This window comes from Prionailurus bengalensis, chromosome D4 (assembly GCF_016509475.1).
Source record: "Prionailurus bengalensis isolate Pbe53 chromosome D4, Fcat_Pben_1.1_paternal_pri, whole genome shotgun sequence".
In the NCBI taxonomy this organism is placed as follows: domain Eukaryota; kingdom Metazoa; phylum Chordata; class Mammalia; order Carnivora; family Felidae; genus Prionailurus; species Prionailurus bengalensis.
In genome coordinates this window covers 12,609,833-12,637,428 of record NC_057359.1, presented here as the reverse complement: position 1 = coordinate 12,637,428, position 27,596 = coordinate 12,609,833, and the positions used below count along the sequence as shown (strand labels likewise).

The following is a 27,596-nucleotide window of genomic DNA, read 5'->3' as shown; positions in this document are numbered from 1 at the left end:
GGAAATGCCTTCAGCTCATGCACCTCTGCGTCTCAGATATTAGGCTGAAACCATTACCCCAGGTCTCCGGTTCTGGAGATCTTTGTGTTTCGGGCCATAAAGTATGAAAGGAAATCTCCCAGGCTTTTGAGCTGTGTAATTATCTCACTTTTGGAAGAGAGACGTAACATCCAGGGGAACGTAAGTACAATGCCTTGTGTCTTTCCGGGACGCTGACACCAGTCCATTTTTCTTGAGTAGCGTCGGTCTTTCCAAAAATCCTTGATACGGTTTCTATTGTAAGTACATATATCCCATATACGTATATTCCATAATGTAATACCCATGTAAACCAATCTAGATCAACACCTATACTACAATGTCACCATATTTGCCAACTGATCAGAATCTGTCTCTCTGATGCACAATTATTCCTCTTGATTCCAAATATGTTTTTCTTTTTTGACTTGCATGAGACATTTCCTTTCCCCAGAAAAGATCAGAGCTTCATTGAGAGCCAGTCTGTCTCACATGTGTTTGGAAAGCAGAGAAAAGCCCCATGTGTTGACAAGCTTTGCCACATTATAACTCCAAATGCTGTCTGTTTCAGGGAACAAAAGCTCTGGATGGGAGCCAGGAAGCCCCAGTGCTGAAACCTCAGACCCGCTCACGTGTTCCTACCATGAAGGATTTCAATCTGTGGAAGGGAGTATTAAGTGAAATCACTTTCTCTCCGTGGGTCCTTGTTTAACATTCAAGACGGGGTTCCAGTGGGTCTACTGGGAGATCGGGGTCCCATCTGTTCTTTGTGTGGCAACTGTGATGTGTTGAGATACACCCCGGATTCATAATCTGGAACAGTGAGGCAGCTGTTCCTTCGTTCCTGGTGTCTGCCCCCTTTCACCAGGGCTGGGAACGAGCTCGAGTGGCCTGTACAAGCCACGTAGAATGAACAGCTAAGCTGCATTCATTAAGCTGACGAGGATTTTTAACAATCGGGGAAAAAAAAGACATCAGTACTTTGGGCAGAACAACAGTTAAATGTGTCTCCCTAAAATTGTTGTTTTACAATACCTTCCAAATGATTTTTAAAGCTTGCCATAAATGGATAGTTATTGTTTAATGGGTATAGAGTTTCAGTTTGGGGAAAGGAGTTCTGGAGACGGAGGGCGGAGACGGCAGCACAGCTGTGTGAATGTACTTACTGCCACTTAACTATAAACTTACAAATGATTAAAGTGGTAAATTCTGTGTGATGTAAATATTATCAATTTTTAACAAAAGCTTGCCAAGAAGCTTTCTGTGTGTAAGTAGGACCTGACAACATCAGAAACTAGAGTGAAAAGATCAGTTATAAAAAGATTGAAGGACATTGGAGATTTTGATATTTTGGAGCTAATTTCTCAGATAGTTACAGACTAGCTGGGTATCATTCTCACGTGTCTGGATATCAGCTACTACAATTCTTTTTTTTTTTTTTTTTTTTAGAGAGAGAGGGAGAGAGACAGAGTGTGAGCAGGGGAGGGGCAGAGACAGGGAGACACAGAATCGGAAGCAGGCTCCAGACTCTGAGCTGTCAGCACAGAGCCCGACACAGGGCTCAAAGTCTTGAACTGCGAGATCATGACCTGAGCGAAATTAGATGCTTAACCAACTGAGCCACCCAGGTGCCCCTCAGCTACTATAATTCTTAAAAGACAAGGACTTGAATACGACTGCTAGTAAATTTTAGCTCTATAAATAACACATTAAACATATAATTGTGATTTTCTTTTGTCTGACAGCATAACTTTATAAATACAGATCATTTGGTATTTTAATGCACTCTTGAAATATGTGTGTGTGTGTGTGTGTGTGTGTGTGTGTGTGTTATTGTGTGTGTGGAGATAGATAGATAGATAGATAGATAGATAGTTTTTTTTTTAATAGGCTTCATACCCTGCATATGTTAAACTCATAACCCTGAGATCAAGACCTGAGCTGAAATCAAGAGTCAGATGCTTACCTGACTGAGCCACCTCGGCACCCCCACTCTTGATATTTCTATCACACAAGAGGGAGCATTCTTAGAAATGAAGAAGACTTCTACCTTAATTACCAGAAACATGGAAGACTTACTGAAACATTCAACAATGTCACAAAAGAAATGGATGGTGTCTCTCCCTCTGGAAATTGTTAAGAAAATGATGAATAGTTGCTTTTCTAGAATGTAGGTGTGGGGAGGAGGGCCTGAAGGACTTTTAATCTACTCACTGGTAGACTCCTGAAGCTAGGAGTTACAGGTGAAGGCATTTTCTCAGTAAACTAGATAGTTATCTACTGGTTTACTTATCCCTCTGTCTTTGGGCCACAAAATCCCTCTAAACTCTAGGGCAACTAAAGCAATTGTTTAGAAGCATTGTGACAGCATGGCATCATATAAATGTTAATAAAACTGCAATAAACAATAAAACCCTGTGATCTTTAAAGCTTATCTTTATTGTTTTGCAAAAAAGAAGCATTTCTGTCAGAAAAGACAAATCCTGGAGTCTGTCCCTTCTCCATGCACATCTAGGTTCATCTTTCACAAATGCCTGTGTTATTTTATTAATTAAGGAGTCAAGTTGTGGGGCCGGTGGATTTTTTTATTTTTGTTTTTGTTTTTTGTTTTTTGTTTTCTTGTCTTTGTTGTTGTTCTGCTATAATGACTTGTTCTACTATGTGACTGACTTAAACACTGGACATTTTCCCAAACTTTAGTCATACAAATACCAACTTCATGATTTTATTTTGTCTGCCCACATACCTACAGCACTTAACGTTCTTCTTCAAATGCCACTTTTACTACATAAATCCACTTATTCAAATAGGAAGCCACATTAGGATGAAAACAAACAAACAAAAAATACTATCAATCTGTGAAATAATGGTTTTGATGGACTGGTTATATATTTTTGTTATACATGGATATTAGTATCAAATTAAAAACTATTCATCCACATACCACTTAAGTCACCCAGTGGTAGTTTGGAAAACATTGGTTCAAGGTCTACCAAACGTTCCGGTTTCTACTAAGTCATTTTATCTGTAACCACAGGCCATGATTTTCTATTCATAAAAGCACAGATGAGGCAGAACAATGAATCCAAGAAAGTATTCCCAGAGAAGAACAGCACATTTTATAAAAGTTTCACTAATTGTAAAAAATAACACCACCATTCATGTCAGTGGAGCTGATACAGTATCAAGACTTTTCACAAATATAATCTCAATTAATCATCACAGCAACCCTAAGAGAGTAGCGGGACATCCTTTGTTATCTTTATTTCACATATGGGTAAAATGAGGCTCAGAGAACACCTGTGATCACGCCCCGGGCTATGCAGGGAGCAAGTGGCAGAGCTAGCTCATTGTGCATCCATTGGTCTTTCTGAAAGGGCGGGCCTACGCTGGCCAACTCCATCTTGTTCTGTGTCCTTCACCTTGACCACGCCTCCTCCCCTTGAGTAACCTCCCGCTCACCTGCCTAACAGGACACTGACCCTTCCCCAGCCAATCGGCTGAGGCCACAGCCATTACCTAACCAACTGCCCCTAGGCCCCAATAAAACCTTTGTCCTTTTGAAACTCGCTGTCTCTCCCGGTATCTCACCGCTGCGTCGGTGCAGGTAGAGGATTGAGCTCGAGCTAGCTCAAATAAAGGCTCTTTTGCTTTTACATCGGACTCGGCTCCCTAGTGGTCTTTGGGGATCACGAATTCTGGGCATAACACTTTCCACTAGACTACACCACGATACACCCTGGATTGTGGAAAACTTGCATGGCAAGTTAGTGAGTCAGGAACTACAGCTCCGTTGCTATGTATGATGAAGTGTTAAGTCTAATAAACACACAATAAACTGGCATGTCCACATTGTGCCTTTTGTCAGCTTCTCTTCTTACTTAATGGACCCGTATTTTCTGTCCGTCTAATCCAGTCGTCTATAAACAGTTTTGTATGCTTTTCCTCTTTCCATTTTCCTCTTGTGTGTGTTCTTCCAACTGTAAATTGATAGCCTTTAAGGAAGGATGGGAAGCGAAAAGGTAGAATGCAGTCTACAAGTACAGGTATATCCTCTGAAAGTCCCAGAATGTACTGCATTCAAAAAGGATTCTGTTATCACCCACACCAAACCAATACCCTCCAGTCATCAAGGAGAAAGACACTGTGCTGCTGGTCCAGAGTCTGAACATATTATTTCACTAATGTCTAGGACTGAAAGTTCTGCCATTTTTACATACTTCCATTATTTTACTGCCTGTATTATCAAAAGACACATGGCAAATATTGTTAGGACTAAATGCAAAAATAGCAGTAAATCAACAAAGTAGGCAATAAGAGATCTTTCTGGATGTAATTCCATTATTGTTTAAATCATACATCTACTCACACACAGGTTTGCTGTTGCTATCCTAGGATCCAAGCAGATAATAACTAAAACTCCCTTGAGTGGGTTTCAGTGTTTTAATATTTAAAATGACTATGTTGCCTTAGGATCTAGAAGATCCTATCTACCTTCAGCATCCTATAAATCTATGAACTGTTATTAATTTGTTGAGTCAACTAAAATTTTCTTATTCTTTCAGACCATATTCTCTTCTGGAGAGAAATTCCAGAGACATTCATCTAAGCAATATTGCATTTACTATAAAAATAACTTTTTAATAAAAAATATGAGGTGATTGTTAAGTGGTTTCCATGATAATTAAATAAAAGATTTTCGGACTACTTTAGTACTGTGTCGGTTGTCTCCAATATTTACTACACGAGATTGAGAGTTATAAAGGGAAAGAAGTAGAAAATTACAGTCTCTCAAGCAGTTTATAGCCAAAGGCAATATAAATGTAAATTTTAATATTCTCCTCCTACTACCCCTCATCAAAGAACAGAACACCGTATGATAACATAATCTCAGATACAGCAAGACCTTGGGTAGAACAGGCCAGAGACACAAAGATCTCATTCAAAACACTATGCTTGGTTGGTGTGCAAGAGAAGAGCAAATGCCTTCAAATTTCGAGTATAATAATAATTCATAAATAAATGATGCCAAAAAATAAAATGCCAGAGACATCCTCTTGTGGATAGGTTGAGCAATTTGTAGCAGACCTACACTCCTGCTGAGAAGAAGTGGAAAAACAATGGATAAAAACTATATATTTTAGAAAACACCTGTTTTGAAACCACGAGAGAGTTTCCCAAACAGCAAGGACTTGAGGGTGCCAAGGTCCCAGGAAAAGGAGAAGAGTGAATTCAACATTCTTCCCGCTGCTGTTCCTATTGGGGCATTTGCCTATTCAGTTTAAAATCTAAGCAGGGAGCAGCGAAAATGAGGCAGAGAAACCAATGGAACCCCCTGCATTGGGAAGATAATAACTGGAGTTCAGGGTTGCCAAGGCAGTAAGAGCTTGCTTCAGAGCCAAGTTCTGTGCAAAAAGAGAGGCACAGAACAGTGAGCCCATCACTTGGCAATCTTCCCTTGAGGCTTGTGCTGAACGCTTAAGCAGTAGAGGGCAAGAAGGGCCTCTTGCCAAGAAGCCAAAAGCAGAACAAAGTTTTCAGCAATCTCACCAGCTGAAGAGATAAAAAATTAAAGTTTAGGAGGTACTGAAGAGGAGGGCCCTTAATAAACCCCCAGGGCATGCTCTCAGAATATACCCTAGGGGTAGGGGAGAATGGGGAGGGTGGTCTAGCAAAGCAATACCTGCTTAAGTCAGCCCAGTTCCGATGGGACTGAGGTGACCTGCTTGTCTCAAGTTGTCTATTTGAGAACAGGCTGAATCCTCTCTGGAGGAAAAAAACTTCATCACCAAGGATTCTATCATTCTTCATTCCCAATGTCTAGTATTCAGTGAAAACACCAGAGATTTCAAGAAACTGGGCCAAAGTGGGGGGAAAAACAGACAAGAGAAACAGGGCCACAGGTGACCCAGCTATAGCACGATCACTTTTAAGAGGTGTAAAATAACTATGCTTAGTAACTTAATAATTTGAGCATTTATATTATGTCCAGGAAATAGATTAAGATGAAGAAGTTCATGAAAGAACTTAAGTCTCTTAAAGAGAAACAGGCTGGAGGAGGGATGTGGACTACATACACGTGGGATACAATACAGAGTAAGGACCTCTTGAGAATGTGTTTCCCTATAAAAGCAATGAGAACACTGGAAAAAAACTGTCAAATCAACTTCTTCAGAACTCTGGAAATTAACTAAAGGCATATAGCAATCTAAGAGTGTTCAAGGAAAATGACAATCATGCTAAGAAAGATGAGCTTTTAACCTGCCCTAATCCCGTCTTAATCTCTCCTATTCGTACTCCTACTCCTACTCCCACTCCGAGACATAATTGAAAACCAAGAGCTTTACAACTAAAGTATCCATAAAAAGTATCAGCCTACAGTCATTCTGCAAGGGGCAGAACCGGTTTGGAGCTCCCTAAAGCCCTGTCCCCAGAAAATTATCATTATTTGACCTATTTGGCAACTCACTGAAAAGTTCCATTCTCAGGGCTTCTCTCTATTTAATTTGACTGAGGTAGAGCTTACTTTGTATGAACAGCCTTATCTCCAGGGGCTTTTGTCAAAAGCAATCAGTTAAATGATTGTTTAACATTACAACTGCCTTAGGTGATATTAACAATTGAAGCTAACAAAAGACTGACCCAAAATTGTTCAGAATAAAAAGTAGGTCCTGGGATATCTGGTGGGGGAGGGGGTTGCTTTGCAAAACTCCAAAATCTCCAAAATATTTCTGGCAATCTCCATGGCTTCTCAGAAGTTCCCATAGGATCAAGCAACAGTTGGACACAATAGTGGCCAAGTTCATGATGCATCCTTGTATCAGCTTTCCCTGGTTCCTTGCTTTGCTGCCTTTGCCCCACATTTCTGCTTCTTGGGATCACATCTCAAAAAATACTACCTGCATGCAAACCTGTATCTTGGACTTCACTTTCTTGGGAATCCTGTCTGGCAGTATCCTCTAGACCCGCCAAGTAGAACCATTTAGGAATTCCCTGAAGCTGCCATACTGCTCAGTGGTTCCATACCTTGCACGTGGACGCTACCTCACCCTGCCACTCTTCTTGGTGAACTCTCACTCATCCATCAAGATGCTCCCAAGGAGAGCTAGCTGCTTCTCTCTATGTGGTTCCATCATCTCTAGAACTTAACTCTCATTACTTTACTTATTACAATTCTGGGGGCAATTATTTGGTGCACAAGGCACAGCAGATGCTCAGAAAAAGTGGAACAAATGAAGATCATCTGGATGCCGCACTGTATAAATTTATGACCACTCCCAGTTCTAAGATGTTTCATCTTATATACATGTCGCCTGTGATACTGGTGGCTTTAACAAATAAACAAATGTTTTAATGGGGTCTTTATTGGCTCATGCTCTCATTTTTGAAGGGGCGATGCTTGTCATAATGTGATCTGAGAGCCAATATATCCTCCCACATATGGCTCAAGCCATTGGAGGCTAGAGAAAGAAGCCACTCTTTCAGGGCTTAGGATACACGATAGGTGTGCAGGCTGCAGCCAGGGAGTTAAATTTACAACACTGGTTCACTGACATTAAAATAGCTCAGAAAAGAATTTACTTTCTGCTAGATGCATTTCTATAGATGTCTAAAAATACCATCAGCTTGAATATACCCTTTCCAAAAGAAGATACCCCTCTTTGGGTGAAGGGTTTTGGGGGTGAGATTATGCTGCTACATGAAGTATTGTGCCTTTCACATATAAGCTGTCACAGCTGTTCCTGGTCATTTGTGGTCTCTTAGTATCATGTAGGCGGGGAAACTCTGGTGAGACAGAGTAGACAGAATATGGCCATTAGAGCCTGCCATTCCTGAGACTCTGTCCCCACTCTACTTGTTAGTGCTGTGTGACTCTGGAAAAACACTTAACTTTTCTGAGCCTTGGTTTTCTCATGTGAAAAACAGCACTTCCTCTAACTTTACAGGTTGTGGTAAGGATGTGTTTATGGAATGAATGTTCATGTCCCCCCGAAACTTATGTGTTGAAATCCTAACCCCCAATGTGAATGGTATTAGGAGGTAGGGCCCTTAGGAGCTGATTAGGTCACGAGGGGTGAACCCTCAACAACGGGATTAGTACCCTTTTAAATGAAAACCCAGAGAGCTCCTGAAAGGGCGGGCCTACGCCAGCCGACTCCATCTTGTTCTGTGTCCTTCACCTTGACCACACCTCCTCCCCTTGAGTAAACCCTCCCTCACCTGCCTAACAGGACTCAGACCCTTCCCCAGGACCCTTCCCCAGCCAATCGGCTGAGGCCATAGCCATTACCTCACCAACTGCCCCCAGGCCCCAATAAAACCTTTGTCCTTTTGAAACTCACTCTCTTTCCCTGGTATCTCACCGCTGCGTCGGTGCAGGTAGAGGATTGAGCTCGAGCTAGCTCGAATAAAGGCTCTTTGCTTTTGCATCGGACTCGGCTCCCTAGTGGTCTTTGGGGATCACAAATTCTGGGCATAACATTTGGGGGCTCGTCCGGGATCCCCAAGACCCCCGAGGGACCCCGACCCGGAGAGCCTGACTGGCCACGGTTAGTGTCTGTTTGTTCTGTCTTTTCTGTGTGAGCTCATTTCTGGAATTCTGGTAGTGCCCGATGCGGTCTAAGTGGACGCACTGGAGGACCACGGGCCGGGAGTTTTGGAAGACGTTCCGATTCTCCCTTCTGGAGGGACGTGGAATCCCCTCAAAGGTCTGAGACGAGGCGGGTCGCTCCCGCTGGTCGGTATGAGGCCATCGTCTAGCTTTCGGTTTTGGAGGGACGTGGAATCCCCTCATCGGTTTTGGAGGGACATGGAATCCCCTCAAAAGCTAGTTTTCAGTTTTGCTTCCATGGAGTTGGAAGACTTTCTAGGGGCCCTCTGTTTGTCCGTTTTTGTGTTTCTCTGTTTTGCTCTGTGGACTTACTGGACGGACGTTATGGGACAGACTCAGACTATGCCTCTACCCACCCTTTTGGCTTAAGCCCTTCCTAACCCCGCTCCCTCCGGAGCCAAAACCATTCTTGCTTTGCAGGGGACAAAAAAGAAAAGTCTTATCCAGCCTTCAGCACCCCTCTACCCTGTCCTACAGGGGGGTACTGAAGAAGAATTAATTTTTCCTCCCCTGTATAACCCCTCTAGGATGCCGGAAGAACACCATCCTCCCCCTCCGGGGGAGGCAGACGCTGTTCCCGAGAGCGGGAGGCGGAAACGCTCCAGTGGAAAGCCCGCCCTTTACCAGACAAAGAGCTCAGAGGGAGCAATCCGCCTCCGCCGCCGACTCCACTATTCTGCCCCTGCGAGCCACCGGACCCCCAGACGCGGAGGGGAATCAGCCCCATCACTATTGGCCTTTCGCCACTAGTGACCTCTACAATTGGAAAGCTCAGAATCCTAAGTTTTCCGAGAAACCGGCAGGGCTTATTGATTTATTAGACTCTGTTCTTTTTACCCATCAGCCCACGTGGGATGATTGCCAGCAGCTTTTGCAGGTCCTGTTCACGACTGAAGAAAGAGAAAGAATCCTCAGTGGGGTCCGAAAACTAGTTCCAGGTGCAGACGGGAATCCCACCACCAACCAGGCTCAGATAGATGCCTCCTTCCCCTTAACTCGGCCCCAGTGGGATTTCAACATGGCAGAAGGTAAGCAGAGGCTCCGGGTCTACCGCCAGACTCTAATGGGGGGTCTCCGAATGGCTGCTAGAAAGCCAACCAATTTGGCCAAGGTAGGAAATGTACAACAGGGAAGAGATGAATCTCCGGCTGCCTTTTTAGAACGGATCATGGAGGCACTCTGCACCTATACCCCCATGGATCCAGAGGCTCCGGAAAGCAAGGCAGCTGTTATCATGGCCTTTGTAAACCAATCGGCCATAGACATTAGGAGAAAATTACAGAAAATAGATAGACTAGGAGAAAAAAGTCTGCAGGACTTACTGGTGGTAGCCGAAAAGGTATATAATAACCGGGAGCCTCCTGAGGACAAGCAGGCTCGCGCCATGGTGGCTGCCAGCAGTAAGCAGACTTGAGACCTGGCCAGAATACTACTAGATACCACTGCTGACTTCCCCGAGGAACGAGACCACCGTCTCCGGCAGCTGGCAGACGACACAAGAAAAGGTAAAAGCACCACCAAGAGGGGGAAGCAGAGGCTGCAGAAGGATCAGTGCGCATACTGCAAGGAGATAGGGCATTGGGCCCAAGATTGTCCGAAAAGGGCCGGCGGGAAGGGAAACAAGACTGATCGAGTAAAAGTCCTAGAGCTGGATGAACTAAGTGATTAGGGGAGTCGGGGTTTGGGCCCTCTCCCCGAACCCAGGGTAACTCTTAAAGTGGAGGGGACCCCTATTGACTTCCTTGTCGACACCGGAGCACAACATTCGGTCCTCTGCACCCCACAAGGAAAACTAGCTAGCAAGAAGTCCTGGGTACAAGGGGCAACTGGTATGAGCCAGTATTCATGGACTACCCGAAGAACAGATTTGGGAACGGGCCGGGTATCCCACTCCTTTATGGTAATACCAGAATGCCCCTACCCGCTGTTAGGACGGGACTTACTGACCAAGATTGGAGCTCAGATAACTTTCAGACAAGGGGGGGCCTCAGGTCACCGATGGCAAGGGCCACCCCATCCAGGTCCTGACCATGAAACTGGAGGATGAATACTTCCTTCACCAGGAGGCCCTCCCGAGAGAGGATAATATAGACAGATGGCTACAAGAATTCCCCTCGGTTTGGGTAGAGACAGGGGGGATGGGACTAGCCACTCATAGGACCCCAGTCCTGGTAGAGCTCAAGCCAGGAGAGAGTCCGGTAAGGATCAAACAATACCCCATGTCTCAGGAGGCCCGGAAGGGGATCCAGCCACACATCCGGAGACTACGAAGCCTAGGGATACTAGTTCCTTGCCAGTCTGCCTGGAACACCCCCTTACTGCCGGTCAAAAAGCCTCACACAAATGACTACCGACCGGTACAAGACCTCTGGGAAGTAAATAAGAGGGTCACGGACATACACCCAACTGCTCCCAACCCATATACTCTCTTGAGCTCCTTGGCGCCCTCCAGGGTCTGGTATACTGTACTAGATTTAAAGGACGCCTTCTTCAGTCTGCCATTGCACCCCAGAGCCAACCCTTGTTCGCCTTCGAGTGGCATGATCCGGAGGAGGGCTACAGTGGGCAACTCACCTGGACACGGCTACCTCAGGGATTCAAAAATTCACCCACCATCTTCGACGAGGCACTACACGAGGACCTGGTATTTACAGACACCTTCTCTGGCTGGGTGGAGGCATACCCAACCAAGCATGAAACGGCTCAGACGGTGGCTAAGAAGCTACTAGAAGACATCTTACCCAGGTATGGTTTTCCTGCCCTGGTAGGGTCAGACAATGGACCAGCTTTTATCTCGCAGGTAACACAGGCAGTAGCCAAGGTGGTGGGGGCAAACTGGAAATTACATTGTGCTTATAGGCCCCAGAGCTCAGGACAGGTAGAAAGAATGAATAGAACCCTAAAAGAGACCCTTACCAAATTAACCATGGAGACTGGCGGGGACTGGGTGACTCTCCTACCGTACGCCCTTTACCGGGTTAGAAACACTCCTTACACTCTGGGTTTTACTCCCTACGAGATCATGTTTGGCAGGCCACCCCCTGTTATTCCCAGCCTTCGAGCTGAACTTATTGCTAAGTTTAAAGATCAAGAACTTTTTCTTTCCTTGAGCGGGCTCCAGAGGGCACACGAGGACATTTGGCCACGCCTCCGTGCCATCTACGAGGCTGGCCCGATCCCGACACCTCATCAGTACAGGCCGGGAGACTGGGTCTACGTCAAGAGGCACCACCGAGAGACTCTCGAGCCGCGCTGGAAGGGACCCTACATCGTGGTGTTGACAACCCCCACCGCTCTCAAGGTAGATGGCATCGCGACTTGGGTCCATCACACCCACGCTCAGCCAGCGGACCCCTCCTCAATCCGGAAGGACGTCGTCACGCGATGGGCCATCAGTCGGGACCAACACAACCCGCTCAAGCTCAAGCTACAGCGCATTCGACCTACCTAATATTGGTAACTCTGTTAACTCTGCTTGTCATTGCTCATGCTGCCAGGAGTCCCCACGCCCCCCAAAACATCACCTGGCAGATCATTGACACCAGCTCGGGGACAATACTTAATCAGACGTCCCAGAGCCACCCCAGGGACACTTGGTTCCCAGAACTTTGTGTAAACCTCCAAACTCTGTTCCCCTTGTCACCATAAATGCAGCCGGTCCCATGATTGGGTCCGTAAGCTACATGACAAGGGGGGGAATGAAAGGGCGGGCCTACGCCAGCCGACTCCATCTTGTTCTGTGTCCTTCACCTTGACCACACCTCCTCCCCTTGAGTAAACCCTCCCTCACCTGCCTAACAGGACTCAGACCCTTCCCCAGGACCCTTCCCCAGCCAATCAGCTGAGGCCATAGCCATTACCTCACCAACTGCCCCCAGGCCCCAATAAAACCTTTGTCCTTTTGAAACTCACTCTCTTTCCCTGGTATCTCACTGCTGCGTCGGTGCAGGTAGAGGATTGAGCTCGAGCTAGCTCGAATAAAGGCTCTTTGCTTTTGCATCGGACCCGGCTCCCTAGTGGTCTTTGGGGATCACGAATTCTGGGCATAACACTCCTTTGCCCCTTCAGCCATGTGGGGACACAATAAGAAGATGGCTGTCTATGAACCAGGAAGCAGTCTCTTACCAGACACGGAATCTGTTGGCACCTTGATGTTGGACTTTCCAGACTCCAGACCGAGAGAAATAAATGTTTGTTGTGTAAGCCATCCAGTCTGTGGTATTTTTGTTAGACCAGCTCATACTGACTAAGGCAAGATGTAAAGCTCCCAGTAAAGTGCCTGCACATGGCAAATGTTCCATAAATGATCACTAGCTAACATTATTTCCTGAGTGAAACAATTGTTACAGTAATTTTAAGAACAGAACCAAAATACCTTCCATCCGATGCTATATATGTAGGTGACCACAGCAAAATTTGCTGCCTCATCTGCATTATTGTAGAGAGGCATAAAGAGATATAACCTGTAAAAGACTTTCTTTAGTTAGAAAATGAAAAGGTGCCTTGAGAACCTTTTAAAAATTTGTTTTGAAACAAGCAAGAAAAAGAATGGAGAAGAAGGCAGACCCTAGAAGCAATTTGCTGAAAAAAATCAGAATTCTCTTGATTGTGCACCAGAGAATTTCATTTAATGCATAAAGCATTTGCTGGGAGTGAATATTGAACACATTAAGAGGTTTTTGCATTACAGTCTTTGCAGAAACATCCAACCAGCTGAAACATCCGTCAAAGTTTCAGAGAGACAAAGCAAACACCGCCATAACATTTTCATTATACAAAGCCACACCAAGTTAACTAACATGTGCCCCTATAAGCCAGGAAAAATGTAGATAAAGGAGCCAAATTATGAGTAATTGAGTATCTACTGAATGTGCTTTTGCTAGGTTTTCACAGATTTTGTGTATAGGGGGAAGGGGTAGAATGTGGTACAAACAAGTTTAGGTTATTTTAGCAGAAAGATGTGAAGGGCAGGACAAGGGCCACTTTATGTAGGAAGGGCTCACCCAGCTCCTTCCCTGTTTAGCACTAACGCTGGGGAGGGACTCTGTTATGGGCTGAATTGTATGTGTCCCAGTATCTTGGAATGTGGCTGTATTTGCAGATACTTTTAAAGAAGTAATTAAATTAAATGGGGCTGTTAGGGTGTGTCCTAATCCTATAACTGGTGTCCTGATAAGAAGAGATAAGGAGAAGACACCACAGGCCAAGGGGGGACAACATGAGCACACAGCAGTAAGGAGGGCCTCTGCCAGCTAAGCAGGAGAGCCTCAGAGTGAAACCAACCCTGTCAGCACCTTGAGCTTGGACGTCTAGCCCCTCAGAACTGAGAAAATCAATTTCTGTTGTTGAAGCTGCCCAGCAGTATTTGTGGTATTTTTAGGAAGGCAGCACTAGCAAGCTCATACGGAGCCCAAATACCCGTCCCTCGAGTTATTTATAGTCCAGTTGGGAAGATAAATTTGATACACACATAAAAGGATTAGGTACCTGTGACTAGGCTGGCATGGGAGTGATGGAGGTAGCATTAAGAGCCACTGCCACGAGTGATAAAAAAGCCAAGGAAGGAGAGTTCATGGAGAAGAGGAAAGCAAGGCAGGGACATCTTTGCTGAGCCCCTATTTCTCATAGCCCCGTGAGAGTGGCTTCCATACAATGACATCAGGGTTACTGGCTATTCTCAGTCTCCTTTGCTGGTTCTTCCTCCTCTGACCATTGAACTTTGGAATGCTCCAAAAGCTTATCCCTTGGTCCACTTTTGGTTCTGCTCCTACTCCCCTAGTGCTCTCTCCCAGTCACATGGTTTTAAATATCGTCCATACCAACAGCTTCCAGAGCAGTCATCTTTCCTGAACTTCCGACTGCCCACTCGACACCTCCCCTTGAATATCTATCAAGAATCTCAATTCTGACATATTTAAAATTGGGCTCCCGATCTCTCTTATCTTCCCGACAAACCTATCCACTCTATCTTTTCTATTTAGTTGTTGACAAGTCCATTGTCCAGCTGCTCAGGTCAAATCGTTGAAATCATTCTTGATTTCTCTCTTTCTATGACACCCGTATTTAACCTATCAAGAGATTCTGTTGGCTCTACTTTCAAAATATATCCAGAATTTCGCCACTTCTTACCACCTCCATGCTACTACCCTAGTCCAATCCACTGTCATTGGTAAATCCACCCTCACTTTACCATATACTGTCTTCTGGATGCCTCGCCTTATCCTGATGGGGCTCTCTGATTTCACTCTTGCCCCATTTCTCTTTGTAGTCTTTTCTCAACAGAGCAGCCACAGTGATCCTAACAAAGCCAGGTCAGATCATCTCCTTCCCAAGCTCAACATCTTCCAGGGTCCTCCCACTTCAGGTAAAGTAAAATCCAAAGTCATTCTTTAAAACAACAACAACAACAACTATATATATGTATATATATACATATATATATATATATACATATATATACATATATATGTATATATATGTGTGTATATATATATATATATGAACAACAACAACAACAACAACAAAAAATATAAATATATATATTTTTAAAGAAATCTCTGTGCCCAACACAGGGGTGAAACTCATGACCCTGAGTTCAAGAGTTGCAGGCTCAAAACAAAAACAAAAACAAACAACAAACAAAACAAAACAACAACAACAAAACAGTTGCACGTTCTACTGAATGAGTCAGCCAGGCACCCCCAAAGTCCTTCTGATTAATGACAAGGTCCTCTAGGGCCTGGCCTACCATTATTTCTCTGATCTCATTTCCTAGTACTCATTCCCCTGCTCACCCTGGTTAGCAAAACCAGTCTCCTTGCTATTCCTGGGACACACTGAACCTGCTTCCACTCAAGGGGCTTTGCACTGGCTGCTCCCTCTACTTGGAACACTTCTTCCCCGTACCTATGAGGATAGGGACCTCAACTCTTTCCAGATTACCTTCTCAAGCAATTTATTGCCTTTTAACATACTATATCATTTATGGCTAAGTATAGTCTTTGTTGTCTGTCCCCTGCCTACTAGAAAAGAAGGCCCATGAGGGCAAATGATTGCTTTGCCTGTTTTGTTCATCTGTGTTTCCAAGTACCTAAGCTGAACTTGGCACATAACAGACACTCAATGAGTATTTGTTGAGTGAAGGAACAAATGAATTAACAATATTAATTAAGCATTTGTTATATACCAGGTCATATCCTAAGCACATTTTAAATGTTGTCTCATACATAAATGATACATACATAATCCTATGAGGTAGGTATTAATTATTCCACATACAGATAAGGAATTGAGATTTAGAGAAGTTCAAGGATAGAACTGAGATTTGAACCCTAGCAGCAGTCTGGTCCCAAAACTCTCAATGGTTTAAACTCAACCAGCCAATGAAGCAGGTAAATAGGTAAGTAGCTATAATTATTCTCATTTTTAAGAAGACACAAATGAAACTTAGAGATTTTCCATAACTTTCTCACAGTTTCATACCTAGTGAGTGGGTTGACTCTGTTCATGGGTCTGTTGTATGTCCTGGGGCCTGGTGACCCTCCTCTTGCTTTTCAGAGACGCTGTCCCTCCACTGCTTACTATTTTTGCTTTGTCCTCTCTTCCATGCCATGGCCTGTTACCCAGAAAATTCCCCTATGGCAGTCCACCACAGCATAGGTCTCTTTAAGAGTATCTCTTCTCAGATCTGTTACCACTACCCTTTTGATGTTTCTGAGAAATGGAAGAAAAGCTATCAACCTTCCTCCCACCCAAGAAAAATGCACATAAATACATTGTGATTACAATGGACTTGAACTCAAGCTGATTCGTTCTTGACCTTTCTCTACTCCTCTTGTAATAAAAAGATATATCCCCACTATCCTGTTTTCTAGGGATTTTACTAAATAAATGGCTAGTTGTTTATATGCATCAGTGAGGGCTTATAGATTGATTAATTCATTCCAACAACATTTTTTGAGCATCTACAGTATACAAGGTACAAGATTAAGCCCTCTGGGGATTCAAAAACAAGGCTGGCAGTAACTTGCCCCTAAGACATTGTTGATCAGAGCCAATGAGACTGACTTTTTGTATTTTTGTTTGAGTTATCTCTTTCCATTCAATTTAGTGTTGAAAGACCTGCAGTTGCTACCACCATGAGATGAGAGTCGAAGATTGCAGCCAATTGAGGAAAACCAGATCAGGGAGGTGGCTGGAAAGAGAAACTGGCTCCTGATCACACAGTCTGCATCAAGTTGTTCCTAAAGCTACCCCTATATGGATTTTGTCTATTACAAAGGGCAATAAATTATGCCCAACCAAGACAGTATTCACATATACAAGTCTCTCAATTATCTTCATAACTTTCCTGTCTTCCAGACACAGCTGTGTGTACTCTTAGAGCCCCCTTAGAGTCTTCTACTCAGTGCTGGAAGTGGGATTCTGTCCTACCTTTGGACCAATGCTGAATCTCTTCAACGCTATGCCTTCTGGAAGCAACGCTGTCCCAGAACAGGGTAACGCAGTAGGAACAAAAGAAAAGTCAGTGGTAGGATCAAGCTGCACATCTTCTTAGTCAGGCAAGAGTGCATCAGTACCTAAGGCTACATGGACACTGGCTGGGAAGGTGGCTGGAACTGAGGGCTCCTGGAAAGACCCAAGCCCCAACTGCCAGGTGGAACCCAAGCAGAAAATCTCTGTGGGTTATACCGTGGAGAGCAAGTGCTATGGGAAGAAGAGGTGGCCACAGGAGATAAGCCAGAGAGCACACTGTCAGAAATGGTAAGATGCAGTTCCCCCAAAAGCCAGTAATTTGATATGTGTCATAACAGAGGACATTCAATAGCCAAGAAAGAGTCTGAAATAGCACAAACTATTTAAACAAGTGCTCTTCTTTCAATCTCTCTTCCACTTACCCTGATTAAGGATCATGAAGTGAGGGGCGGATGAGGAAGTAGAACAGAGAAAACAAAAGAACCTTCTTCCCTTTTCTGATCTCCAAACTATGAGTTAGTGAGGCCCAAGCTGAGGGAAAGAGAGATGATTCAATTGACTTTTAAACATACATAACTAGGTGACCAGTCTAACACCTTAACAGGACTGGGAAGCTATGGGCTCTGCCAACGGATGGGGAACGGAGAATGCTTTAGGATTTGTTTGAAGAGAGCGCTCCAAAGAGAAAATAAAACTGTTCCTGATTGCACCCTACCAAGTTTAGCCAAGTCAACAAACAGGTTATGGTGTAGGTTGCTCTGTGGTGTTATCCGTAGACTTCTCTTGAGGTAGGCTGTAAGAAATAGCACTATGCCACTCACCCTTGTATGTACTATCATAATGGCTTCTCTGTTAGGACCCTTGAGGAAACATCTCTGCGAGCTTCCTGTCTGGGCTAGTTCTGCTTCTCTGCACCAGAGAGAGTGCTTGCATCCAACGGACACACCAAGTGACATCAAGAGTGTCAGTGAGAAAGGTCTATTCTGCACGGTCTATTTCATCACTGACATTGTTTACAATCGCTGCACATGGTGATGACAAGTAGGTCAACGTCAGTCTGTTTTATCAGACTTCATATATTTGCTACAGAAAACACCCACACCCCCTGGTGGATCGCTTCACCTCTTTTTATCCCAAGGACACGGTGAATCATGTTTTCCATCTGTGTTTCAGTCACTGCAAAGTGTAGAGGCCGATTCCTAGAGTCTCGTCTGCCAGCACCTTTCTCATACAGGGCCTCGGTCCTGGCTCCAGTTTAGATCACTATTTTTTCTTCCTTCACACTGTCCCTCTCCTTTATTTTTAAACCTACTTCTCATTAAATTGTTTTTATGTGCAAATCTTTGTAATAAGCCCATTTCCATCCTCTTTGCAGCAAGATACATAAGCAAGGCATAAACGGAAAGAACATTTTTAAATGCACATATTTAATGATCTATCCCATGGGCAGAGAATCACGTGTGTAGTTCATTCTAGACACGAGACATAAATTTGCACCTTTCAAAATGCGGCGAATGACCCCCACAATGCTATTTCAGGTTTCCTTAGGAAACAGCATCATGTGACGTAACTCACCTACCCCAGTAGTGTGATCTCCCTTTGGTCCTGTGTAGGAGGTGGGGGTTTCTCCCCTCCTCCTGTGCCAGCTGCTCCGGTTTCTTCTCTCCTGGGTAAAAGCACATTCATCTTGTTCGAAAGTACACTCTCCAGGTGGAGGTGGAAGCCCCTCTGTGAGGAAACAGCAGGTGTTGTTATTACTGAGGCACTTTCAATGAATATGCATTCCATGGCTCCCCATTCTGCATGTGAATGTCACCTGGCCATATGCCTGTGCTTATGGAGAGGCAGCAACCGCCCCACCCCCCCCCACCAGCCCCCAACTGGCAACCCTCCTAGGCCAAGCTCTTGCCTCTAGCTAGAGCCTGGACTCTACCATGGGTCCTAACACAGGGACAGAGAACGATCAGAAATCTAGATTTAGGGGCGCCTGGGTGGCTGTCGGTTGGGTGTCCAGCTTCAACTCAGGTCATGATCTCATGGTTCATTAGTTCGAGCCCTGCATCGGGCTCTGTGCTGACAGCTCAGAGCCTGGAGCCTGCTTTGGATTCCGTGTCTCCTCTCTCTCCCTCTCCTCTGTTCGAGCTCTGTCCCTCTCTCTCTCAAAACTAAATAAGCATAAAAAAAATTTTTTTTTTAAATCTAGATTCAAAAGTATTGGGATACTTTGAGATAGAAACTTCCTCTGACTGATGAATTTACTTGTCAGAATGAGCTTACAAAGCACTGAATATTGGAGGCAAACTGCCTTTATGGAAATATGGAAAACAATAAATTGTCTCATGTTGGAGCTTTCTTCAGAAATCCTGGCTGAGTGAAGGGAATCCTTAGAACAACTCAGTAGTTGCTTTGGATGAGGTGGAGAATGTGCGAAAGCTAAGTGTGCTTCTGGAGGCACAGTTTAACTTGTGTGGAGCACGTGACTTAATTCTTCTGTCTTCAATATTCTTGTCTACCTTCTGGGATTGTGAGTTTTAAAGGAGATGATGTATGTGAAGTATTTAGAACATGAAGTTCTCAGGAAATGTTAGCTAAATGAATATTAGGGGTTGGTGTTTTGTCACCCGGAGCCTTATCTTCCATTTCCAAAAACAAATATTTATGTCTTTGGACACTGTCTTCAATAGCTTTCATGATTATTCTTATTATTAGAATGGTGTCACCTCCCACTTAACTGGGGACTTCTTTGTCTGAACTCGGCTGTACTTTCCCGCATCGAGATTCTTAGCAGATTTCTCTAATAAACAGCCCATTTTTTACATCTCTTGCATAATAATTATTTTACTTCATTTTATTTGACATACAGTACAAGCTGATGAAGCCTCAGTCCCTTTTCTATGCCTCAAGTGTAGAGATTTTTATCTTGTTTTTCTTTGTGTTGTCCTTGCAGCGCCTTGCAAATCAAGAGACTAAAAAAGTCTATTTTTAATTTTTTGAGGAACCTCCACACTGTTTTTCAGAGTGGCTGCACCAGTTTGCATTCCCAGCAACAGTGCAAGAGGGTTCCTGTTTCTCCACATCCTCTCCAGCATCTATAGTCTCCTGTTTTGTTCATTTTAGCCACTCTGGCATGAGATGATATCTGAATGTGGTTTTGATTTGTATTTCCCTGATGAGGAGCGACGTTGAGCATCTTTTCATGTGCCTGTTGGCCATCTGGATGTCTTCTTTAGAGACGAATGGATAAAGAAATTGTGGTTTATATACACAATGGAATACTACGTGGCAATGAGAAAGAATGAAATATGGCCTTTTGTAGCCACGTGGATGGAACTGGAGAGTGTTATGCTAAGTGAAATAAGTCATGCAGAGGACAGATTCCATATGTTTTCACTCCTATGTGGATCCTGAGAAACTTAACAGAAGACCGTGGGGGAGGGGAAGGAAAAAAAAAAATAGTTAGAGAGGGAGGGAGCCAAAACACAAGAGACTCCTAAAAACTGAGAACAAACTGAGGGTTTATGGGGGGTGGGAGGGACGGGTGGGTGGGTGATGGGTATTGAGGAGGGCACCTGTTGGGATGAGCACTGGGTGTTGTGTGGAAACCAATTTGACCTTAAATTTCATAAAAAAAAAAAAGACAGAATAAAAAAGTAAATAAATGAGGAGATTATCCTCCAGGGCCAGAATGATACCACAGTTTGCCTCTTTGTTAAAGAAATAGATACCCTAAGGTTTAGGATGCAGTGGTAATTAGGAGATACAGACCAATGATCTGGGTTGAGGTATGCACCATTTTCTTGTTAGACATCGAGTCCAACACATAGCTGCCATCTTTATTTTGTCCCTATCCTCAATGCCTGATCCACTGTTCCACTGTCAGCTAATTCACTTAGAAAATATTTATTTTATTATCATTTAAAAATTACATGTTTAGTATAGTATCTGTATAATAACAATTTCATCAACATTGTTTGAAAATCTGCATTCATGTAAGACATAATTAAAAAAAATAATAATAATAATAACTAGACTAGAAGGCAATTATTTTTAATGCATTGTTTTGTGCCAGGTCCTCTGCTAGGGAATCTACGTATATCATTCCCACTATTCAGGTAGGTATTACTATTACTACCTCTCTCACAGATGAGGATACAGACGTCAAGTCACATGTACAAAGTCACACACTGCAAACAAATCATCATTTTTAAGTTCCAAACTTACCACACACATCTGGAGAGGGGCACACTTCTGGCAAGAAAAGCAAAAAAATAGGCTAGCACAGATTAAAAAATATTTTTTTAAATGTTTATTTATTTTTGAGAGACAGTGAGAGAGACAGAGCGTGAGTAGGGGAGGGGCAAAGAGCAAGGGAGACAAAATCTAAAGCAGGCTCCAGGCTCTAAGCTGTCAGCACAGAACCCGATGTGGGGCTTGAACCCATGAACCATGAGATCATGACCTGAGCAGAAATTGGACGCTTAACCAACTGAGCCACCCAGGCATCTCTAGCACAGATTAAATGTATTTGGCATATACTTAGAGAAACGGGATGTGCCATGCATAGGCCTGGGAGACAAAGGGAGCTTGCAATTGTGACCATCTTACCTGGAGACGAGCAGCTTCCCAACTGTACCGTAATGTCATCCAGGGCTACCAGTCCACAGTCCCAAAAACTTTTGCATAGGCTCATGAAAACCACCTGCAATTCAGAAAAATAAAACTATGAATTCCATTAACTGCATTGGAAATTCTTACAACCTAGGACTTACTTAGCCCAAAGCATGCACAAGCAAACTACAGACCCCTCTTCATTGTCCACGTGAACTACGGGTCACGGGGGCATGAGTAACAGCTAAGCATTTATACGTGACCCTGAAATTACTTCTATTCTTTTTTTAAGTAGAGTCAAGCTCATAGTGATATGTTGTGTCTATTAATGCCGAAATGAGTTCACATTCTTTAGAGAATTGAAAGAAGAAAGCAAGAGGTTAACTGATGGCAGAGGAAAACCTGTCAGGTTTTAAATATTTTCCCCAGATAATCCACAAAGTGCATACAGAGCTGATGGTATTCCAAGCATTTTTACACACATTTCCAGGGCAAACAGTATTGATTTTTTGGAAATGAATTTTTGGCAATGCGCTTCATTCATATTGTGAACAAAGTCCCAGTGATTTGCCATCTGGAGACTTATGTTCCATTTCCAAAGAAAAGATAAATGTCCCTAGATGGTATCACTAATAAAAGCCCTAAATGCAGTTATTTTATCAGGCCAAACATTTTTAGTCTTCTATGTGAAAGAAAAACAGATCCATACCATCAATTATTGAATTCATTGTGTCAGAGAAAGAGAGAGCGGGAGAGAAGTTTTGCATTTCTTTTTCATGAGACCAATTTTAAAATCTTTTCATACACAGGATGAGCAAAGAGTTCTTCTCACTTATACTAGATTCTCACTGTACTTCGTGGTTTACAAAGCTGCTTCGCATGCCTAACCTAATGTACACTGAGCATAAAGTCATTCAGTGCATGTGCAATCGCTCAAATACAAATATTAACTCAAACAAAGACAAAGAGAGATGTAACAGAAACCAAATCTCAAATTAGGAATAATGAGAGCACTTGATTTTTTTTTTTAGATCCTGATATTATGTTATGTCTTCAACTTATCTGTGTTATCAGCAGGCTCTCTGTGCTCTTTGGTGATCAGAGCCATTAGAATACAAAATCTATTCAGAAAGACATTTAAAAAAATTTGTTTAAATGTTTATTTATTTTTGAGACAGAGAGAGACAGAGCATGAACGGGGGAGGGTCAGAGAGAGAGGGAGACACAGAATTTGAAGCAGGCTCCAGGCTCTGAGCTGCCAGCACAGAGCCCGACGTGTGGCTCGAACTCACAGACTGTGAGATCATGACCTGAGCCAACGTCAGACGCTTAACCGACTGAGCCACCCACGTGCCCCAGAAAGACATTTTAAAATGATGTAACAGTTTACAACTATGCAAAATACAAAACGTCTTAAAGCCAGTACCTTCAGAATAATTACTAATTATAATATGTATAAAAGTTTACTCGGACTGTATTCAGACAGCTTTAAATTATAAAAAGGATAGTTTAGAGCTACAACAATGTGTAACTCTCTCTCTATATATGTATATGTATGTATATATATATACACACATATATATTTTATGTATAATAATATACATAGTATATACATAGTATATATATACTATATATTATATATAAAACATATACTGTATATATTATATGTATAAGATATATATACTATATATAAAAATATATATACTATATATAAAATACATATACACAATATATATGCTATATATATAATATATATATTTTGTGTATATATAAATATATATATATGTTTACAAGGGACAAGATGAAGGGCGGTGTTTTTGTTTTTGTTTTATCTCTGTTCATTTTTTCACCTTTATAGATTCTAGAGATTATTGGCAGGGTTTTCTACCTGCAGGATTTTTGCCGGGGAACACAGTCCTCATTTGCAAAGCAAAGGTCTATGTCATCTGCCCTGAATGTAGTTGCATTTTATCAGTAATGTTTATTGTTATAGGGGAAAGAATAGTAATCTGTCTCCTAATTTACTGAATAAATTGTGCTGCAGAGAGAAAAGTCCTGGCTTTCCTTCTTTTTGGCAGTTTTAAAGTCTATTTTCCACCAGAATAGCGGAAAAGTACTTTTTCCACAATGAATCTGGGGTGGTGGAATGATTAGACCTGTGAACCATTACCTAAGTAAGACTCAAGCATTTAGCAGGTAATTGTATTCTAAAAAGGAGAAATAGTAACATGCTTTCAAGTGTTCGCTATAGCGAAATTTGATAATGACCATAAAACCAAACCAGCAGGCAAGTAAGCCAGCAAGCAAAAGCAATGAAACAACCCCAAATCTAAAAATATTATACAGGAAATGAATAAACTATGGTACCGTAATCTAAGAAATAGGCAAACATTAACTCTGATAGCTTGTGGATATTAGTAGTGTGAAAGTCTATTTCTCTCATAGTGTTAAGTGAAAAAAAGCTGGTTATCGTAGATAAAATTAAAATTAAAATAAGATAAATTGCAGCTGGAAGTACACGGAAAAAAAAAAAAACCTTGAAAATTTACTTTTATGTTAGGCTCATGAAATTATGAGTATTGAACCAAATTTTCTCTTATTTTCTAAGCATTCTTTAATCTTGTTATATTTATAATTGAGACAAAAAAAAAAAGGAATCAGGGCATCTATAATTGAGATGTGGAATGAGTTATTATTTCCTACATTGGCAATGTTTATTACAGCAGTCACGAGGACATGTGGCTATCTAAATTAAAATTAAGTAAAAATCAAAAGTTCATTTCTTCAGGCACAGTGGCCACATTTCAAGGGCTCAATAGTTATGTATGGCTAGCGGTCAAGTGAATTGGATGCAGCAGATATATAACATTTCCTCATTGCATAAATTCCAATGGGTAGAACTTCCTGGCTCTTTTTGAGGATTGCAAAAAATATGTGAACTGCCAACAGTGGGTTGAGTGAAATGCTAAAGATGTTCCGGACATGAGGAGGCCACTAGGTTGTTCCTATCTTAGAACTCTTTCCACACTTAGAATACTAGCCAGACCACATGTTGTTCTGTCTTATAAAAGATCCATGGTCACTCCGCTATGAACTAGGTTCAAACTATGGCCTCCAACCTCAGATCTGTTTGGCACTTGCCTATCAGCATTCCAACACACAAAAGAAACCTGACAAGATCGGCTTGTTTGGTGGAACACACAAGATTTTTCCACTGTGCTATGAATAATGCTGATAATGTCAGCTCCTATTCTTGTCCCACCATCTTACATTTTGAGGGCTACTTGAAGTGGAAAGGTTACTTTAGGGTAGCTGGTCGACCAGGCAACCTAGTGACGGGGTCTGTGGTTGACTCAGGGAAAAGGGAAAGCCAAACATCTTTCTTCAGAACTCTGTCCCGAGGTCCAGCTAAAAATGTGACAAGAAGGGAACTGGTCTTGCTCTAAATTCTTGAGGGGATTAATCTCTTATTTATTTTTAGATCTTTTTAAAAAGAGTGTTTATTTCATTTTAGGCAGTATTTCAAAGCCAGTGGAATACTCCTATAGACTAGAAAAAAGTTCAAGTTCCTAGGCAACTTGAATATACTAATATCTATTTGAGATGGACAAAGTAAAATAACATATCCCTTAGGCAGGTACTCCTGATTTTATGCAAATCTCTTGAAAGTCAGGGGCAAATGAGATTTGTGTAAACTCCATTTTTCACTGTGTTAAAGGTTGTGTCCTTAGGTACTGGTGATACTTCACAGTTTTTATTTTGATAGAGAATATTCATTATTGAGAAACCCTACCTAGACGAACTTTGGAAACACAGATAGGAAGTGATCGGTGAGCTATATAAATGTATCTGCAAACAGATAATTTTAAATATAGTCAAGTAATGATCAACAGTATTACTTAACTTAGTTTTTATCATACTAAAAAGGGACAGTGCACATGGTCAATTATCTATAGCAGGTGTTCCTGTCTTGGCACTCCTGATATTTTGATATTTTAATATTATTATGGATCATTGTTTGTTGCAGGGGACGTTAAGCAGCAAACCTGATGTCTATCCATTAGATTCCAATATCACCCTCTAGTCGTGACAATCAAAAATATATCGAGACATTGACAAATGTCCCTTGGGGGGCAAAATTACTTCTGGCTGCAAACCACTGGGGGGTGATGGAAAACTACTGCGTGGATGATAGAACCTCACTTTATTCTACCCAATCAAAATAGGACAGTTGTTGATGTTTTAAAAGCAGACTAGATGGAGTTAGTTTTCTCTTCCTCTGTATGTCACCAGGTGGTGGTTCTAATACACAATGAAATATCCTCAAATCCGAAAAACAAAAGGCAAAGGAGCCTAAAAACAAGAGACATGGACAAACACTCAAGCTGAATAATCATCCCTGAGATGATCAGGGCTCTACCGTTCCAATTTCCTGTTTCAGAAAACTTGAAATTGTCAAAGGGCCATTGATTCTTCTCTTTGTTTACATTTTTCTCCCTTTCCAAAAGGAATGGTCTATTCCCTCATAACAACATAATGGCAGGCAGCAGATCATACAAAGTGAGAAAACTTTCCTCATAGTATGGAACTATAATTGTCTTCTAAAGTTATTTTTGGGGGGAGGAGGGTGGAGAGAGGGTCTGTATGGGAATCCAGCCACAAGGCTGGAGCTAGACGATCCCCAGGCCTATAAAAGTCCATAAAAGTCCCTAGTTAAAACACCCAGGAAAGAAAAAGTAGATAAGTTAGTATGTCGGGAACTTACTTTCCCAAACCAAATCAGGTTAAATTTTTAAAAGAATTAGGGCTACTGATTTTCCACTTTATGAGGTGTCATAATTTAAAGGCTACCCAACACAATAAAGAGGATCTTGCGGAGGGGGGTGGGGGGAACCAAGCTTCCCTGAGAGCTGAGGAATATATAACTACACACTTTTCTTGTGCAGTTATGAAGCATCATTTGTATGAAACAGGCAAACAATGGCTGAATTAACTGGTTTTTCACTGTCTTTTAAAGTAGCCTGTCTCCAAGGCCTGCTCAATAGGCATAGTTGGCCACGTTTCTGGCTTAACCCACCACCTACTTTACTCATTGAAGAGCCCCAGTTGGGCCTATAATAAGTATGTGAATGACAGTTTCCAGAAAAAGCCTTCTATCTTCGCATAGAAATATTTCAATCCTATGCCAACAATACCATAAATTACCCATGTTCACAAAATGAACCTAGCTGGGTTCCTGTTCCAAGTGGTGGACCTCGACAATTTACCAGAGGGTTTGACTCTGAGTTAAATTTAACTTTTCTTCTGATGAGGTTAAAATCCTTTGAAATCCTTTGTGCAGATAAATTTGGGTATGGTGACTACAGAGTTGGTAGAATAATTATTCATAAAATTACTATAATCCAGTCCGCGAAGTTCCAGAGCCCTTCATTAAGATGCTATGGACGCAACTGCAGGATGTTCTATATAACGCAATTGTATTCGTTCAACTGTTTGACAATAAGCTGCCATAGAATTCTAAAAATAAAAATAAAAAAAAACATAAAGCAAAAGAAAACAAAAACTCTAGTATTAAGACACTTGGCTAAAGGGGTGGAATTTTCACGAATCCCTAAAGACAGGCTGAATGGAGCTTCCTCTAGAAGAACGGGTTTGGGACTAGCGTTTTTAGAATCCCAGCCATGTTTTGGGAAATAGTTGCTAAACTGTAACAGCATGCTTCCTGCAGATACTATATTTGGTCTTCAGATCCCACAAAAGGCAGAATGACCATGTGTTTTTAAATAAGTCTTTAGCTGACCAACACTTCTTTTTCTTAAAAGACCCATCTGTTTTAATTCAACTTTTGGCTTCAACGAGCAACAAAGATTAAGCAGCTTCCAGC

The 27,596-nt window shown here is 42.4% G+C and overlaps 1 protein-coding gene across 2 annotated transcripts in view; it reads right to left on the bottom strand.

Annotated features, from left to right (window-relative positions):
• MAMDC2 (MAM domain containing 2) overlaps positions 1 to 27,596 on the bottom strand; it is a 154,383-nt gene that overhangs the window by 12,948 nt on the left and 113,839 nt on the right. Inside the window, exons 10-11 of one of the 2 annotated variants that reach the window (XM_043566928.1) lie at positions 21,710 to 21,803; positions 18,680 to 18,832 (exon numbers count right to left, since the gene is read on the bottom strand). In XM_043566928.1, the coding sequence (XP_043422863.1) occupies positions 18,680 to 18,832; positions 21,710 to 21,803 (247 nt within the window). The remainder of the gene's footprint in view (positions 1 to 18,679; positions 18,833 to 21,709; positions 21,804 to 27,596) is intronic. The other variant, XM_043566929.1, reaches the window with a different exon arrangement.